The sequence below is a fragment of the Antechinus flavipes genome, chromosome 2, assembly GCF_016432865.1.
Source record: "Antechinus flavipes isolate AdamAnt ecotype Samford, QLD, Australia chromosome 2, AdamAnt_v2, whole genome shotgun sequence".
NCBI classification, from domain to species: Eukaryota; Metazoa; Chordata; class Mammalia; order Dasyuromorphia; family Dasyuridae; genus Antechinus; species Antechinus flavipes.
Genome location: NC_067399.1, coordinates 36737150 through 36756778, shown reverse-complemented (window position 1 = coordinate 36756778; position 19629 = coordinate 36737150). Strand labels below are relative to the sequence as shown.

At 41.8% G+C, this 19629-nt stretch overlaps 2 gene segments (V, D, J or C); both read left to right on the top strand.

Annotated features, from left to right (window-relative positions):
* The window catches only part of LOC127546379 (immunoglobulin kappa variable 3-15-like), a 30217-nt gene extending 29156 nt beyond the window's left edge, over nucleotides 1-1061 (top strand). Inside the window, 1 exon segment of the V gene segment in view lies at nucleotides 604-1061. Within this exon segment, the coding sequence occupies nucleotides 604-1061 (458 nt within the window).
* Nucleotides 1062-7553: 6492 nt separating this feature from the next.
* Nucleotides 7554-8257, top strand: LOC127546378 (immunoglobulin kappa variable 3-15-like). The segment is given in 2 exon segments: nucleotides 7554-7618; nucleotides 7827-8257. Coding segments are annotated over 2 exon segments (486 nt in total).
* The last annotated feature ends 11372 nt before the right edge of the window (nucleotides 8258-19629 follow it).

Below are 19629 nucleotides of genomic sequence, written 5' to 3'. Positions count from 1 at the left end.
TCTGGGTAGGTCCCCCTCTGCTCCTGAGATTTTTTGGCGTCTTGGAGGTTTTCAGGGCTCATGAGAATAGGGTAGGGTCTAACCCTGCTGGAATATCCCTATCCCAGGGTCTCAGAAGGAGACTGTTGCACTGATACAACTCAGGGTTCTGGGCTAGCCAGGAGGGGAGATCACTGGCCCCTGCCTTTGAGCAGAAGCCTCCCTCCCTGGGCTGTTTTGCATGGCTCACTCCCAGCACAGGAAGCTCCCTGCTGAGACAACTATAAAAAGGCAGCTGGGGAGGAAAGTGCTGGACAGCTCAGACTCACACACATGGAGATGGGGTCCCAGGCTCAGATGCTCTTTCTCCTGTTGTTCTGGCTCCCAGGTGAGTGAGAAAGAGCAAAGATAAACCTGCCTTTTGTCTCTCTGGGCAGAACTGGGAAGGGGTGGGATTCTGAGAGTCAGAGAGAAAATAGGGCTGTGTGCTGGAATTGGGGGTGGAGGGGTTGGGGGTGGGCAGGACCCAGTCCTGAAAGTTAAATTCACCACAGTCAGAGAGATTCTCCTGCTGGGAATACAGCCCGGCGCTGTTTTCACTGTTTCTCTTGTGTTTGATTCCAGATGCCCGAGGGGCCATTGTGCTGACCCAGTCTCCAGCCTCCCTGGCTGCGTCTCCAGGAGAGAGAGTCACCATGTCCTGCAGGGCCAGTGAGAATATTAACAACAGGATGTTCTGGTACCAACAGAAACCAGGCCAGGCCCCCAGGCTCCTCATTAGGTATGCAACCACCCTGCATACTGGGGTCCCTGCCCGGTTCAGTGGCAGTGGCTCTGGGACAGATTTCTCCCTCACAATCAGCAACATGGAGGCCGAGGACGCTGCAGTCTATTACTGTCACCAGGACTATAGCTTTCCTCTCACAGTGATACAGCCCCGAACAAAAACCTGCCCAGCAGCCGCTCAAGGAGGCATCAGGGCCCCTGGGGCCTCTCCTTCCCCTCAGCTGGGACGGGGCAGCTTCTCTGGGCTGCCTCAGGGAGAGGTTTCTAGGTCTCAGAGGAAGATGCTGGGGCTGTGATGAGTTCAGATCTTGATTCCTTTCCCAGCCAAGAATCATGAAGTGACACAATCCAAATAATTCCCATCCCAAGTAGGGCTTGTCTAACCCATATGTGATCGTCCGTCCTCTTTCCAAATCTTCAGTGTTCCTGGAGCCTTTTCTGGAAGAAGTCTAGTATAGGCGGCCAGACCCCCAAGGGACTCATTGATGCGGTGGATCGAGCCTCATTGTCAGGAAGCCCTGAATTCCATTGCAGCCTGAGATCCTTTTCCGTTGTGTGATTCTGGACCCGTCACTTAACCTTTGTCTCAGTCTTCTAGGGTTGTTGAGAGAATCATGTGCGATCATGATTGTGAAGTGCCTCTCACTGCGCCTGACACTTTGAGCTATTATTCTTATGTCGGCGCCTCCAGGACCGGATCATCAATTGTACTTGGACGTAGTTCTCTCTGCCAGGGAGGCTGTTCTTAGATTGAGTCTAAATTCGGCCTCTCTGCCCCTTCCCCCTTTGCTCTCATTTCTGGGCTTTGGTACCAGACAGAACAAATCGCACCCCCATCCTTGTCACAGCCCCTCAGAAGGCTTGCAGTTATGCCATGCCCCATGTTGCTCCTCCTCCAAATTCAGCCTCCCTGGCTCCTTCAGAGCTTCCTGGCTCTGGGCCTCTGGCCCTTTCCCCATCCTGGCCGCCTCCCTCTGCCTGGACACAGCCTGCCTCAGACCATTCTCCCACGGGGCAGCCAGGAGGGAAAGCAGGATTCCAGGGGAGCTCTGACAAGGGCAAATGTAGAAGACCTTGAGATCTAGACAGGAGTTATCCACCTCCTGACAGAGGAGAGATGGACCAAAAGGATACACACACACACACACACACACACACACCCAGACCTGGCTACTCTGAGGATTCAGTTTGTTTATCTGTGGTTTCTCTAAGATAGATCATCAGTCTGTCACGGTCTGTCAGAGAATGACCGGGTCTTCCAGCTGGGCAGAAGCCCACTCAGCCATACATGCCCATGTTATGAGACCCCTTTTATCACATCCTTCCTAAGTTCACTGAGAGGGCTCTACCCAAGAAAATGGGATCCTTCTCCATTGTTTTGCACATCATCAGGACACAGTGGAGCCTATGGATCATCCAATAGCTGCCCCATTCTTTTGCTACCTGACATATTTGGAGCTTATATTCTGGATGATTCTGAATTCTCCCCATTCTTAAGAATTCTTTGTTTCCATTTGTTCTTTCCCAGATGCCTTTCCATTGACTTCCCTAAACACCTCTAGTTAAACAAGATGTAGAAGGAGTGCAGTGATATGAATGAAAAAGTTTCTGACCAAACTAAATGCTTTACCCCAGCAATGACCATGCTTGACTGGGGAAAGGAATTGATAAATGGGAACTTCTCCTCTTTGTGTTGTATTATGTTAATTTGCTTGTAGGTTTTACTGAACTGTTCCCCACTTCTTTTTATTTTTTATTATTTGTCAAAGTCCTTTGAGTATGAATTGAATATTAATAAATTCAAGACAAAATAAAGTCATTATAATGTGCAAATTATGATACATCTACATCTTGCTGAAAAAAAAACTACCTATAAATATTGTTTCCTCTTTCTAATTTAGTTTTTTGTCTTTAAATGAGGTTTTACTGAGTAGAATAAGCTGGGGTATGTTTTTGAATTAATATAAAAAGTTTAATTTTAACACTACATGTCATGAGCCAGAACTTGAAATAAGGTGTTAACTCACTGGAATCGATAGAAACAATGCTTAGGAAATTGGTTCACACATTAGAGTTCACAAATCTGGAAGACTGACAAATTACACCTCCCATAATCCCACTCTCAGAGGAGGAGTCAACCTTTGAGTTTACACCTCTAAAAGAGCATAAAAGCAGCAGAGTCAGTGGAGGGGTCAATTGAAGAGATCGAGAAAGCAGGCGTTCAGTTTGGAGATTGAGAAGCTAGGAGTCAGAGTTGAGCTAGAAGCAAAGGACTAGCAACAAGAGCTCTCAGAATCAAGGAAAACTGGGCTATTTTGGAAGAGACAATAAACTACTTTAACAGCTGGCTGCATTTGAGGTAATTATTACTTTGAACCGAAACTAAGGCTGTCTCCAGAAAACCTCCCCAAGAAACCTGTTACAAGAGAAAACGATCATATATTTGAGAAAAGAGAAGAACATTATAATTACATAGATATATATCTTAGATAACTTTCTGTATAGGGCAGGCTATAGGGCAAGCAAAGGAAAAATTTGGAAAACACAATTTTGCAAGGATGAAAGTTGAAAATTATCTATGCAAGTGTTTTGCAAATAAAAAGCCTTAATAAAAAAGAAATCTATGTATATAATTAAATCAAATTAAGTAAAGTAGTCATATTATGGCATAGAGAAGTATTTATTTTAAGATCTACTGGACTTCCAATTAAGTTGTCTGAAGTGCAGTAGGAGATACCAGTTTGGTATCTCCTTATTTGGAAAAAAATAACATTCCACAAAAGACATCTCCCCTACATAGAGAATATCCATGTGCTCAGGGAGAAAGGACCAAATGGGAATGTCTAGATAAGTCCACATGGAATTGGGAAGAGAAGAGAAGTGTGATTTAAAGATAAAAGTGTTCATTATTCCACTAGCACCTGACTGACCCTCTTTGAATATGAGACCTGGTCAACAAAGGAAGAATTCAAACCAATGGAAGCTTTCTGACCATATACAAAGGGCCATAAAAAAATAATTTTTAAAAACTTTTTTCTAATTTAAATTTAAATTTAAAATTTTTTTATCTTTAAAGAAGAACATTTCCATTCACGCCAACAGAACATACAAAAAAGTATTCTGCATGAAAATCTGATTCTCCATTTCATACACTTTGACTTAAAAAAGTATATGTTAAATAGTATATTTCATTTTCTAAATCTTCTGTGTTTCTTTACTCCACTGCAAAGTGCCTCCTTTTCTCTTCAGGACATTTTTAAAAATGTTGTTTCCCCAGTGTTTCATCACTATTGCTAAACTACTTGTTTCTGACCTTGTATCACTGCTCTCCATCAATTAAAACTGAGAAAATGAATGAGAAAAAAAAACAATAACCTTGTAAGAAATAAACAGAATCCAACAAAATGAATCCACAGAATTGTTGTGCCCTGAAACATAAGTCTCTGTCCCTCTTGTCTATGACTTCTCTGTCAGAAGGTGGGTGGAGAACTTCATCATTGTTCCTCTGGAGACATGATTGTCTGGGTCATTATATTGGTCAGAGTTTCTCCATCATCTTTCCTTGCCCAGATCCTGTCCCCTGACTACTGGTGCCCTTCAGGGATCTGTCCTGGCCTCTCTTCTCTTCACCCTCTGTATCACTTTAGTAGGCGATATCATCAGTTCCCACTTATTTAATTCATGTTGCTTTGCTGACAATTTACAAATCTGCTTCTCCTGTCTCTATCTCTCTGCCGCCTTCCAAACTGGTATCTCCTACTGCCTTTCAGACAACTTAATTGGAAGTCCAGTAGATCTTAAAGTCAACATGTCCAAAACAAAACTTGTCTCCCCCCTCCCCCAACCTTCCTCTTCTCCTACTTGTCTCAGTGCTGTAGAGGATGACAACTGCCTTTAAACTCTTTAAGACTCTGACCTAGGATTCATCCTGAACTCTTCCTATCTCTCAGAGCCTTCCCCCACCCCACATCTCAGCTGTGGCTAATAGTTAGAAAGAGATCTCAATGGCCTGGATCTCCTGGTAGATAGATCAGTGGTCTTGAGGCTTATGAAATGGGTTCAGTCTTGTTCTGTTGCCTCTATGATCATAACCAAGGCTCTTAAACTATCTAAATTTAATATTAATAATAATATTAATGAGAAATTATATTGTATTTTAATGTTTGCAAATCACTTTTCATATGCTTATCATTTAATTTCTATTCTATTCGTCCAAAATACCTGACAGTTTTCTATCTCATTAACGAACTATTTTGTTCCCTGTATGATTATACTCAGAAGGCAGGGTAAGAGAAAAGTTCCAGGAACTTCATGCCTAAAACTCTTGTCATATAGAGGACAGAAAAAAATGTGGTAAAACCCCAGAAAGAAGCATTTCAAGGCACAAGGAATGACTCAATATCACAAAAGACTAGCAGCATCTAGTAAACATCAGAGAAGATCTTGGAAAAACAATGTCCCATAATGCAATAATATTAAATCAGGAATATCTTAGTCTGCCAATCTTAAATTTAATCACACAGGGAACAAAACTGACCTTTAATGGAATAGAGAAGTGTTGGATTCCTAGTGTTAACTCATCTTGAAACAAGGTGATAACTCAAGGGAGATGTTAGAATCCTAGTGTTAACTCAATGGAATTGATACAATGCTTGTGTTCACAGAGTATTTAAGTACTTATTGGAGTTCACAAATATGGGAGATTCACAAAGTTAACTAAGGGTCCAGGCTTAAAGTCCCTGTTCCAGTGCCAAAATGTGGGGTTTTTCTTCTTTAAAATATAATAATATAACGGTTCTCTCTGGGAGCCGGTTTCTTGGGGAGGTTTTCTGGAGGCAACCTTAGTTTCAGTTAAAACTAATAATTATCCAAACGCAGCCAGGTGATAAAAGTTCAAACGTTTATTTTCTCCTTCCAAAATAGCCTGGTTAGTTTTCTTAGAGGTCTATTTTTCTGCTTGATTCCAAGAGCTCTTGCAATTGTCTTTGCCTCTGCTCCCTTCAGCCTCCAGCCAGCACAAAGGTAGAAGATGGAATGAATCTGTCTTGCCTCTGAGAGAGGGTTTGTGGGCTTCTGTATCTCCCAGAGTGCTCCTGGCTCTCAATCTCCTAGAGTGCTCTTCTCTCTCTGACTCTTGGCAATGTTCCAAACTCACTAACTTGAAGCTCTAAGAGATTCTATATATATGATTTCCCAAAGAATGACTCCTCCTTGTGGAGGCAGGAATTAAGGGAGGTGTGAGTTCACAAACTTACAAAGTTAACTTTGTGAATCTCCCATAACAGAAGAGAAAATATCACCCGCAGGCTGTGGAGGGCAGAAGGGCTGCAGCCCGAGCTCAGGGCCCATCTGTGGCACAGTGACTTATTTCCTATGAGCTGAGGGCAGGGACTGGCTGTGTGCAGGGGAGGAGAGAGACAGGACACAGTGATGGGAAGGAGCAATGGGGGACAGCTGCCCAGCACAGCAATGACCATGCCTCAGTGACCCCTGAGGGAAGGAGCAGGGATGGAGAGAAGCTGGGCTGGCCCTGGTGGATCCAGACAAGGACAGAGCCTCTAGGTGTCTCTCGGGACGGTGGGGGAACCATGATGGTCCAGGGAAGAGACATTTCCTTTCACTGCTGTATCAAATTATAGCTTGGGAGTCATTGGGCTTTTTTCAGGCAAAGGGGGCATCAGAGTTAAGGGACATGCCCAGTGTCCCACATCTACTAAAAGTCTGATGTCATATTTGAACTCAGGTCTTCCTGTCACTAGGACTGGTCTGTATGCACTGAGCTACCCAGCAGCTGCCTTTCCGTTCTTCCTAAGGGATCCAGTGGCTACTCTATTTGAATGGGAATTCATACAAATTCCAATGTTCCCAGAGATGGTCTCCACAGTGGGGTCAATGAGGAAGAAAAGGAGTTTCTCTTAGTGTAGAAGGGCCCATCTAAAGCTTAGTTTCTTATACAGTCTATTTAACAAATGAATAAATTAATAAATGAAAAAATACAGATTAGGCATTTGTTAGGGGCCAAGCCTTGTGCTAAGAACCAGAGACACAAGGGCAACAGTAAGCTAGTCCCCGCTCCCCAGAAGCTCCCAGAGGACTGAGGGGAGTTGTCACATGTTGGACATTTCAATGCAGGTTGGAGGGAAAAGTCCTTTAGTTCTCCAAGTACAGAAAAAAGTTCTGGTAATTTCTCTTCATTAAAGCCATTTCTTCTAATCAAACCAGATCAATTTCAGCAGCTGAATTTCCAAGGACTTTGGTAGCAGTGAGGGCAAAATCCAATATTATATATATCAAGTCTAGGAAATGACGCCCTTCTGTTATACCAACTTGAATGCTTACAAAATTCTTCCTGACAATCACACATAATTATTCCTGTGAACTGGTGGGAATCTCATAAGAATTATGAGTGATGGGGTGTGGGGGTTGGAGTGATTCAGGCTACAAGGCAGGGTGACCCCCATTGAAGTGATTGGTCACATATGTGATTCTCTTGCAGAATGATACCATACTGGTCTTAGGTTTTCTAGGAAATTTTAATAATTTCAGTATCAGACAGAATCAGATCTAATCCCACTGTGATATCCCCATTTCAAGGTCCCAGAAGGGGACTGCTCCCCTGATACAGCTCAAGATTCTGGACTACCTAGGAAGTGAGATCTTTGTACCTGCCTCTGAGCAGAAGCCTCCCTCCCTGGGCTGTTTTGCATGGCTCACTCCCAGCCCAGGAAGCTCCTGCTGAGAGCAGTTATAAAAAGGCAGCTGGGGAGGCAGGGGCTGGGCAGCTCAGAGCTCAGGCACATGGAGATGGGGTCCCAGGCTCAGATGCTCTTTCTCCTGTTGTTCTGGATCCCAGGTGAGTGAGGAAGAGCAAAGACAGGCCTGTCTTTTGTCGCTCTGGGGAAAATTGTGATTTGGAGGGTCAGAGAGAAAACATGGCTGTTTGCTGGGATCGTGGGGGCAGGACCCAGCTCCTCAAGGATTCATTCTTTGTCAGAGACATTTCTCTTTTTGTGAATATGGCCCGGAGCTGTTCTCACTGTTTCTTTTCTGTTTGATTCCAGATGCCCGAGCAGCCATTGTGCTGACCCAGTCTCCAGCCTCTTTGGCTGTGTCTCCAGGAGAGAGAGTCACCATGTCCTGCAGGGCCAGTCAGGATATTAGCAAAAGCATACACTGGTACCAACAGAAACCAGGCCAGGTCCCTCGGCTCCTCATTAGGTATGCAACCACCCTGCATACTGGGGTCCCTGCCCGGTTCAGTGGCAGTGGCTCTGGGACAGATTTCTCCCTCACAATCAGCAACATGGAGGCTGAGGATGCTGCAGTCTATTACTGTCAGCAGAGCTATAACTATCCTCCCACAGTGCTACAGCCCCGAACAAAAACCTGCCCTGCAGCTGCTGAGGGAGACATCAGGGTCCCAGGAGTGTCTCCTTCTCCTCAGCTGGTTTGGGGGCAGCTTCTCTGGGCTGCCTCAGGGGGAGGTTTCTAGATCTCAGAGGAAAATGCTGGGGATGTAATAAGCTCTGACCTTGATTTCTTTCCCAGCCAAGAACCAGGGAGTGACACAATACAAATAATTAGATGGTGTCCCAAAGGTGGGTTTCTCTGACCCAAATCTGAGATTTCCTTTTCCAAATCCTCCCCAAGTGTTCTTATTGCCTTTATTTGAGACTCCAGTGCAGGGGGAGAGGCTGTTCCCCTGGAGGGAGTTCAAAACTCTGGGGAATAGTCATGTTGTCAGGAAGACCTGAGTTCAAATGCAGTTATTTCTCCCTCCAGTGCCATATCATCAATTACCTTTCTACATAGTTCTCAGTGTCAGGGAATCTATTCTTACGCTCAGTCTAAACTCAGCCTCTCTGCACTTCACTTTCTGTTTACCTTTCTGAGCTTTGGTACAGAACAAGTCTCTCCCCCATCCTTGTAACATGACCCATGTTGGTCCTCCCCCAAGCTCAGCCTCCATGGTTCCTTCAGACAACCTTCCTGTCTCTGGGCCTCTGGCCCTTTCCCCATCCTGGCTGCCTCCTCTGCCTGGACACCAGCCTGCCTCAGGCCTTTCTCCCATGGGATCCCCAGGAGGGAAAACAGGATTCCAAGGGATCTCCAACCAGGGCAAGCCTAGAACAGCTTGGGACCTATGAGGGAATTACCCAGCTCCTGACAAAGAAGGGATGGACAGAGAGGACAGAGACAAACATGTCCGGCACGGCTATTCTGTGGATTTAGTTTATTGGATTCTATTATCTGTGATTTTATTAAGACAGAACACCAGGAGATCATCACAGACTGTCAGTCACTCACTGGCATCTGGGGCTTCCAGCTCTGCAGATGAGAACTTTGTCACGTATGCTCATGCTATGAGACCCCTTTTGACATTCCTAAGTTCTCTGGGAAGACTCCAATCAAACCAATGGGGCTCTTCTCCATGTTTCTGGACATCATCAGGACACAGTGGAGCATATGGATCATCCAACAGTTGTCCCATTCTCTTGGATCCTCCATATTTGTGAACCTCCATTTTGGATGATATGCTTTATTCTATCCCTTCTTATGAACTCGTTCTTTCCATTTGTCCTTTGCTACCACATGCCTCTCCCCTGACTTCTCTAAGCACCACTAGGAAAGCTTGACATATAAGGACAGCAATCATGTAAATGGAAAAAAAGAAAAGAAAACATCAAAAGAAAACTGAATGCTTCATCCCTGGAATGAAGCTTGATCTGGGGAAACCAAAAACAAAAGAAGAGAGTAGAAGAATGAATACTCAAGCAGCAATAATTCAACAGGAGGAAGGAAGGAGGAGCAGAGAAAGCTTGGGTCAAAATGACCTCTCAGCTCCTTTCCTTTTCTAGAGTTATGATGCTAATTTATGTAATGAAGGTATTATTGGTGAGTGCTCGTTGTAAATGGTGCACCTGATAATAAACATAGCGATTCCTGTCTCATTCCCCTGTTTTTATCTGGAAAATATTACTCCATCATTGTTCTAGCAACAGTTAACCAGCTGAGGTGGTATAGTATATGACTTGGGTATAAGATGGTGGTCTAGATACATACTAAAAGCCTACTCCATTCATTTCACAACACAAGTACTTCCTCTGAACCAGTAATTAAGGTCACTTCAGATTCAACTTAAGTCTACCAGGCTTACATGAACATACCCCCAAATTAGACAAATATAAAATCTTTCTTCAATTTCTCAAGCCCCTATTTGACAAAGTCACTTCATTCCTTTAGCAAATAATCCTTCAGGTTAAGAGAATTGAAAATTTTATTATTAACGGCCATATGGTTTATTAATAAAGTTAAAGAGCACTGAAAATCCTAGAAAGTCAAAAAAACAGTATTACGGGTTGGATTGATTCTTCTTTCTTACTCACTGCCACTCAGCCCTTCTCCCATTGGTCTGAAAGGAAAAGAAGCAAACAAGACTGGGCAATGTTAATATTAGTGGGAGTGTCCACAAAAAAGAAACAGGGGAGATGGTATCTAAATATGCATTTGCTGAGAACAAATATGGTGAGTTAGGTTGCCAAGTACTAAAGAAGACATAAATTTTCCTAAATGTTTTAAGTTTGGATTAAGGTATCTAAACCTCATTTTAGGTGAATAAACAAAGGTGTATAATTATTTGCATGGAATGAGTAAAATTTGTGTTTCTACCACAGCTTAGTGACTATTTTTTCTCTTCAAGATACAGACTGATCTCTCTCCTTAGAGAAGTGAAGGGATTTAAAGAACACCACATGACTCCCCAAGTTCGTAGTTAGTATGTGTGTGTTTGTGTGTGTGTGTGTATAATCTGGATAGAAACTGGATACGTTTACCCTTGGTAGGATTTTGGAAAGAGAAAGCAGAGGAAAAATGAAAAGAGAGAGAAAGAGAAAAAAGTGATAGAAAGAACCAAGATTGAGAGAGTACATGCTTGCCTGAGTCAAGTGTGTGTCAACCTTTAATAATGCATTCACAATAATATCTTCCTTACATAGTTAGGATGAAAATGACGGTAACAGAGATAGAGAGAAAGAGAGAAACAGAAACAAAGACAGAGACAGAGACAGAAAGAAAAGAGGGTCTTCTTTCTCAGTCATCGCCATCAAGATTACCACCAGAGTCCTCCTTAATGGGATAATTCTTCACTGGCAGTTGGTCATCTACCTGAGAGCAATTGTCCTCCAGAAAGGGCCAAGAAATGGGCAATTCAGCTCAACACTAGCAGAAGAAATGCCAGCAGCAGAACAGGTTTGTACACCATGTTTGTCAATCTGACCCAGGATTTTGATATTGTCAGGCATGAGGCCCTATGAAAGATCATGACAAAATGCGGTTGTTCAGAGAACCTCATCAACGTTGTGTGCCATTTTCACCATGGCATTCTCGAGTGGGGTCTGGATAATGAATGATACTCTCCTGCTTTCCCAGTCATCAACAGAGGGAAGTAGCTCTGTGTTCTCCCATGCTTTGTAGCATCCTATTTTTAGTAACATCATCACATGTCTTCCAGAAGGAGAAAGCTGGTATTGAAGTCTGGCACCGCACTGATGGTACATTATCAGACTTCACACTAGTTGAGTTACCCCACACTGCTTTGCTCATAGAGCAGAGTATCTTCTTTGATGTAGTCTGCCTTTCCATGTGATCCTGTCCATGTCTCACGATTGATTGTACAAATCTTCAGAGACCTTTAGAATGTCCTTGTATTGCTCAGTCTTATCTCTCTGTGTGATCTTGTCTTGTGTGTGCTCTCTGTACAATAAGCTTGCAGGTAAATATACTTTGACATTCTGAAATAGTGTGAAGGAAAAAACAAATTAGAAGAATATAAGTAATTCCTAAATTGATAAATTGTCAAAGATATGAACAGGCATTTTTTCATTGAAGCAAGAAAAATATATGTAGTCATAAAACAAAATACCCTAATTCAGTATTAAGAGAATTTCAGTAAAAGAAATTAAAACCACTTGGAGGTATCAGCAAATACCTTTCAGATTGGCTAACATGAGTGAAAGGGAAATGACAAATGTTGGAAGACAGAGAATAGGGAAAAACTGCAACACTGATTTACTACTGGTGGAACAATAAACCAATCCAACAATTTTGGACAGCAATCTGGAAGAGTTCCCAAGAAGTTATAAAACATTGTAGACACTCTGAGCCAGCAATGCTTCTCTTAGATGTGTAGAGCAAGGTACAAAGGGGAAAAGGAAAAAAAGAACTTTAAGATTAAATACAAAAATATAGTAATAGCTGTTTTTGTGGTGGGAAAGAATTGGAAGTTGAGAAGTCCAAGAATTGGATTATGGCTCAGTGAGTTGTGATAGAGATTTTGATGAAAAGTTACTAGGATATAAGAAATGAGTCTATATTTTTCTAGAATCATACTGTTTGTAGAAAAATATTGAAAGACTTATTTTCTTTTTTTAATTTAAATTTTATTTTATTTAATAATAACTTTGTATTGACAGAATCCATGCCAGGATGATTTTTTTACAACATTATCCCTTGCACTCGCTTATGTTTCGTTTTTCCCCTCCCTCCCTCCACCCCCCCCCCCAAGATGGCAAGCAGTCCTATATATGTTAAATATGTTGCAGTATATCCTAGATACAATACATATTTTCAGAACCGAACAGTTCTCCCGCTGCACAGGGAGAATTGGATTCAGAAGGTAAAAATAACTCGGGAAGAAAATCAAAAATGCAAATAGTTCACATTCATTTCCCAGTGTTCCTTCTTTGGGTGTAGCTGTTTCTGTCCATCATTTATCCATTGAAACTCAGTTAAGTCTCTTTGTCATAGAAATCCACTTCCATCAGAATACATCCTCATACCTTATCGTTGTCGAAGTGTATAATGATCTCCTGGTTCTGCTCATCTCACTTAGCATCAGTCCATGTAGGTCTCTCCAAGCCTCTCTGTATTCATCCTGCTGGTCATTCCTTACAGAGCAATAATATTCCATAACATTCATATACCACAATTTACCCAGCCATTCTCCAATTGATGGGCATCCATTCATTTTCCAGTTTCTAGCCACTACAAACAGGGCTGCCACAAACATTTTGGCACATACAGGTCCCTTTCCCTTCTTTAGTATTTCTTTGGGGTATAAGCCCAATAGAAACACTGCGGATCAAAGGGTATGCACAGTTTGCTAACTTTTTGGGCATAATTCCAGATCGCTCTCCAGAATGGTTGGATTCGTTCACAGTTCCACCAACAATGCATTAGTGTCCCAGTTTTCCCGCATCCCCTCCAACATTCATCATTATTTTTTCCTGTCATCTTAGCCAATCTGACAGGTGTGTAGTGATATCTCAGAGTTGTCTTAATTTGCATTTCTCTGATCAATAGTGATTTGGAACACTCTTTCATGTGAGTGGTAATAGTTTCAATTTCTTCATCTGAAAATTGTCTGTTCATATCCTTTGACCATTTATCAATTGGAGAATGGCTTGATTTTTTATAAATTTGAGTCAGTTCTCTATATATTTTAGAAATGAGGCCTTTATCAGAACCTTTAATTGTAAAGATGTTTTCCCAGTTTGTTGCTTCCCTACTAATCTTGTTTGCATGAGGTCTTTATCAGAACCTTTAATTGTAAAGATGTTTTCCCAGTTTGTTGCTTCCCTACTAATCTTGTTTGCATTGTACAAAGGCTTTTTAATTTGATATAATCAAAATTTTCTATTTTGTGATCGGTAATGGTCTCTAGTTCATTTTTGGTCAAATTTCTTTCTCCTCCACAAGTCTGAGAGATAAACTATCCTATGTTCCTCTAATTTATTTATAATCTCGTTCTTTATGCCTAGGTCATGGACCAATTTTGATCTTAAGTCAGACTTAAATAACTGGAAAAATATTAAGTGCTCTTGGATCGGCCGAGCAAACATAATAAAGATGACAATACTCCCTAAACTAATCTATTTATTTAGTGCTATACCAATCAGACTTCCAAGAAAATATTTTATTGATCTAGAAAAAATAACAACAAAATTCATATGGAACAATAAAAAGTCGAGAATCTCAAGGGAATTAATGAAAAAAAAATCAAATGAAGGTGGCCTAGCTGTACCTGATCTAAAATTATATTATAAAGCAGCAGTCACCAAAACCATTTGGTATTGGCTAAGAAATAGATTAGTGGATCAGTGGAAAAGGTTAGGTTCACAAGACAGAATAGTCAACTATAGCAATCTAGTGTTTGACAAACCCAAAGCCCCTAACTTCTGGGAAAAGAATTCATTATTTGATAAAAACTGCTGGGATAATTGGAAATTAGTATGGCAGAAATTAGGCATGGACCCACACTTAACACCATATACCAAGATGAATAAAAGCTTTTAAGAAAAAGTAAACATAATTAACAAAAATTACAAAAAAATATTGATAATGAACTAAGTCACTATACAACTGATAGGGAACATTAGCCTGACACCACTGTTTTGAGGGAATAGACAGGATTAGAACGTCTTTTATGAGATGAAATTGTCAATAATCCAGTTAATTTAAAGGAACCCTCTTAAGATCATTCTGCCTTTCTACTTCCCCCTGCCCCATCTGTTGATTTGCATGTCTCCCCAGGGACAGCCCCAAGTAAGCATGTCCTTAAAAATCACAGTTTGCTGCACTGCTGCAATCAGATTAGAAAAAAAGCGGCAGGAACATACTTAAGAGGGGTGAGGGGAGGAGAGGATTCCACATGGCCACCCTTCCCCCACTCCTGACCCCCTAGAAAAAAACTTCCCTCAGGTTCCCCACTCGATTTCCTACATGGGGATCCTTTTCAAGATTTAGCCCATCAGTTTCCCAACATCAGATTACTTCCCAAATCCACCTGTTTCCAACTTTCTCCTTCTCTCTAGCTACATACTTAAACAATCTCCTTAAAGAACTTTCCTACCCAGATACTCCTTTGGTAAAGTAGCAGAAGGCAGTGGGGGTGGGAGGCTCCCTCCCCCACCTCTTCACCTACTCCCAAAAGTCTTTCACCTTCCTAAAACCATGCAAACCTCTAATTTCCCCTACAAATCAGTCCTTCCTAAATCACCTGTATTCCTCTTTCCTTTTCCCTTCAAAAACCTGTAAGATTCACCCTATAGTGAATAACCCAAATCTCCACAAAACCCACACATGTCCAGCAGAGCTGGATTTAAAGTATAACTTATGTTAACAAATAACTCAATATATTTCAGAAGGTAACAAACTGAATCAAACTAATACAGCTGTCTTTAAAAGTTTTTTTTTTTCCACCACATTTCTTCTAACAGCTATTAGCATCTTATCTCCAGAGCTTTTTATTGCCCAGACCAGGCTAAGTTTGAATTTTATTGCTCTTTACTCTAGTAGGCTTTTCCTTAAAAAAAATTTAAAATCACAAGCAAATTTTCCTTAATCATTGTTCTTAAAACTTAGCAAAGCTCTTAAATCAGCAAACAGACTAGGGGCTGTTTCCAAGACCTCAACCCCCAGAGAGAGGTTTGTTTCACCTTGAATTCCCTTTTCCCATTCCAGAATCCAAAGGGGCTTCTGTGAACTTCCAAGCCCATTTAGTGCTTTTCTCTGCCTTCACAGAGAATGCCTAGATATTCCATTCAACCTTCTTTCCTTTAAATGTTAGCACACTGCTCTTCTATATATATTTTAACTTTCTGAACTTTCAAATCCCTTTCAATCTGTTTTTTTTTTTTTTTTTATTCATTTCCTTTTTTTTTTTTTCCACCACATTTCTTCTAACAGCTATTAGCATCTTATCTCCAGAGCTTTTTATTGCCCAGACCAGGCTAAGTTTGAATTTTATTGCTCTTTACTCTAGTAGGCTTTTCCTTAAAAAAAATTTAAAATCACAAGCAAATTTTCCTTAATCATTGTTCTTAAAACTTAGCAAAGCTCTTAAATCAGCAAACAGACTAGGGGCTGTTTCCAAGACCTCAACCCCCAGAGAGAGGTTTGTTTCACCTTGAATTCCCTTTTCCCATTCCAGAATCCAAAGGGGCTTCTGTGAACTTCCAAGCCCATTTAGTGCTTTTCTCTGCCTTCACAGAGAATGCCTAGATATTCCATTCAACCTTCTTTCCTTTAAATGTTAGCACACTGCTCTTCTATATATATTTTAACTTTCTGAACTTTCAAATCCCTTTCAATCTGTTTTTTTTTTTTTTTTTTCATTCCAGGTTCCAGGGGGTCCATGGTGGTGACTCAGTCTCCAGAATTTTTGTCAGTGTCTCCAGGAGAGAAAGTCACCATTAGCTGCAAGACCAGCTCGAGTGTTAGTAATCAATTAAATTGGTACCAACAGAAGACAGGGGAGGCTCCCAAGCTCCAAATTCATTATATAAACAAACTGCATACTGGGGTCCCTGCCCGGTTCAGTGGCAGTGGCTCTGGGACAGATTTCTCCCTCACAATCAGCAACATGGAGGCTGAGGACGCTGCAGTCTATTACTGTCAGTAGGGCAATTACTATGCTCCCACAGTGATACAGCCTCGAATAAAAACCTGCCCAGCAGCTGCTCAAGGAGGCATCAGTGCCCAGGGGCTTCTCCTTCCCCACAGCAGGCATGGGGCAGCTTCTCTGGGCTGCCTCAGGCGGAGGTTTCTAGGTCTCAGAGGAAGATGCTGGGGCTGTGATGAGTTCTGATCTTGATTCCTTTCCCAGCCAAGAATCATGAGGTGACACAATCAAATAATTCCCAGCCCAAAGTAGGGCTTGTCTAACCCATATGTGATCGTCCGTCCTCTTTCCAAATCTTCACTGTTCTTGTAGCCTTTTCTGGAAGAAGTCTAGTATAGGCGGCCAGACCCCCAAGGGAGCTCCTTGATGCGGTGGATCGAGCCTCATTGTCAGGAAGCCCTGAATTCCATTGCAGCCTGAGATCCTTTTCTGTTGTGTGATTCTGGACCCGTCACTTAACCTTTGTCTCAGTCTTCTAGGGTTGTTGAGAGAATCATGTGCGATGGTGATTGTGAAGTGCCTCTCACTGCACATGACACTTTGAGCTATTATTCTTATGTCGGCGCCTCCAAGACCGGATCATCAATTGTACTTGGACGTAGTTCTCTCTGCCAGGGAGGCTGTTCTTAGATTGAGCCTAAACTCGGCCTCTCTGCCCCTTCCCCCCTTTGCTCTCATTTCTGAGCTTTGGTACCAGACAGAACAAGTTCCACCCCCATCCTTGTCACAGCCCCTCAGAAGGCTTGCAGTTATTCCATGCCCCATGTTGGGCCTCCCCCAAATTCAGCCTCCCTGGCTCCTTCAGCCTCTGCTACCTCCCTCTGCCTGGACACCAGCCTGCCTCAGACCATTCTCCCACGGGGCAGCCAGGAGGGAAAGCAGGATTCCAGGGGAGCTCTGACAAGGGCAAATGTAGAAGACCTTGGGACCTAGACAAGAGTTATCCACCTCCTGACAGAGGAGAGATGGACCAAAAGGATACACACACACACACACACACACACACACACACACACACACACACATCCCAGACCTGGCTACTCTGAGGATTCAGTTTGTTTATTTGTGGTTTCTCTAAGATAGATCATCAGTCTGTCATGGTCTGTCGGACAAGGACTGGGCCTTCCAGCTGGGCAGAAGCCCACTCAGCCATGGGCGCCCTGCTGAGACCCCTTTTATCACATTCTTCCTAAACTCACTGAGAGGGCTCCAGCCAAGCCCATGGGTCCTTCTCCATTGTTCAGCACGTCATCAGCACATAGCATGAGGCTATGGATGATCCAGTAGCTGCCCCATTCTTTTGCCACCTGACAGATCTGTGAGCTTCTATTCTGGGTGAGTCTTTATTCTCCCCCTTCTTAAGAATTCTTTGTTTCCATTTGTTCTCTCTTCCCACCTGCCTTTCCATTGACTTCCCTAAGCACCTCTAGTCAAACAAGACATAGAAGGAGTGCAGTGATGTGAATGAAAATAAATCCTTTCTACCAAACTAAATGCTTTATCCCAGCAATGACCCTGCTTGACCCAGGAAAGGAGTTGAGAAATCGGATCTTCTCCTCTTTGTGTTGTGTTATGTTATTTGCTTGTAGGTTTTACTGAACTGTTCCCCACTCCTTTTAATTTTTTATTATTGTCATAGTCCTTTGAGTACAAGACCAAGCAGAGATATATCTGTAAATTCAATGAAATTCAATGTAAAAGAAAAGATATTAATAAATTTAAGTCAAAATACAGTCATAATATGCAAATTTTGGATACATCTACATCTTGCTGAAAAAACTACCTATATTGTTCTGTCTTTCTAATTTCATTTTTGTCTTTAAAGGGGCCTTTCTGAGTAGAATATGTCTGTGGACTATTATAAAAAGTTTAATTTTAACATTACATATCTATGTATATTAGATAACTTTTTGGGTAGGGGAGGGAGTAAGGCAACAGAGGGAAAAATTTGGAAAAAAAAGTTTTGCAAGGATGAATGATGGAAATTATGCAAATGTTTTGCAAATAAAAAAAGAAATCTATATAATTAAATCAAATTAAGTAGAGTAGTCATATCATGGCATAGAGAAATATTTATAGAGCTTATTTGGAAAAAAATAACATTCCACACAAGACATCTCCCCTACATAGAGAATGTCCACGTGGTCAGGGAGAAAGGACCAAATGGGAATATCCTGATAAATCCACATGGAAATGGGAAAAGAAGTGTGATTTAAACATGAAAGTGTTCATGACTCCACCAGTACCTGAGCGACCCTCTTTGAATGAGACCTGGTTGACAAAGGAAGAATTCAAATCATTGGAAGCTCTCTGACCATATATAAAGAGCCATGCTTTAAAAAAAAGAATCAAAAAAAATTTTTATAATTTAAATTTTAAATTTTTTAAATCTTTAAAGAAGAACCTTTCCACTCACCCCAACAGAACATACAAAAAAAGTATTCTGCATAAAAATCTGATTCTCCATTTCATACACTTTGATTTAAAAAAAAGTATATGATAAATCATATATTTCATTTTCTAAATCTTCTGTGTTTCTTTACTCTACTGCAAAGTGCTTCCTTTCTCTTCAAGACATTTTTTAAAATGCTGTTTCCCCAATGTTTCACCACTATTGCTAAACCTACTTGCTTCTGATCTGTCTCGCTGTTCTCCATCAATTAAAATTGAGAGAATGAAAGAGAAAAAAAAACAAAACCTTGTAAGAAATAAACAGAATCCAACAAAATGAATCCACAGAATTGTTGTGCCCTGAAACATAAGTCTCTGTCCCTCGCGTCTATGACTTCTCTGTCAGAAGGTGGGTGGAGAACTTCATCATTGTTCCTCTGGAGACATGATTGTCTGGGTCATTATATTGGTCAGAGTTTCTCCATCATCTTTTCTTGATCCTTTCCCAGATCCTGTCCCCTGACTACTGCTGCCCTTGAGGGATCTGTCCTGGAACCTCTTCTCTTCACCCTCTGGATCACTTTAGTAGGTGATCTCATCAGTTCCCACTTATTTCATTCATGTTGCTTTGCTGACAATTTACAAATCTGCTTCTCCTGTCCCTCTCTCTCTGCCGCCTTCCAAACTGGTATCTCCTACTGCCTTTCAGACAACTTAATTGGAATTCCAGTAGATCTTAAAGTCAACATGTCCAAAACAAAACATGTCTTCCCCCCTTCAATCTTCCTCTTCTCCTACTTGTCTCAGTGCTGTAGAGGGCGACAACTGCCTTTAAAATCTTTAAGGCTCTGACCTAGGATTCATCCTGAACTCTTCCTGTCTCTCAGGGCTTTTTCCCACCCCCAAATCTCTGCTGTGGCTAATAGTTAGAAAGAGATCTCAATGGCCTGGATCTCCTGATAAATAGATCACTGGTCTTGAGGCTTATGAAATGGGTTCAGTCTAGTTCTGTT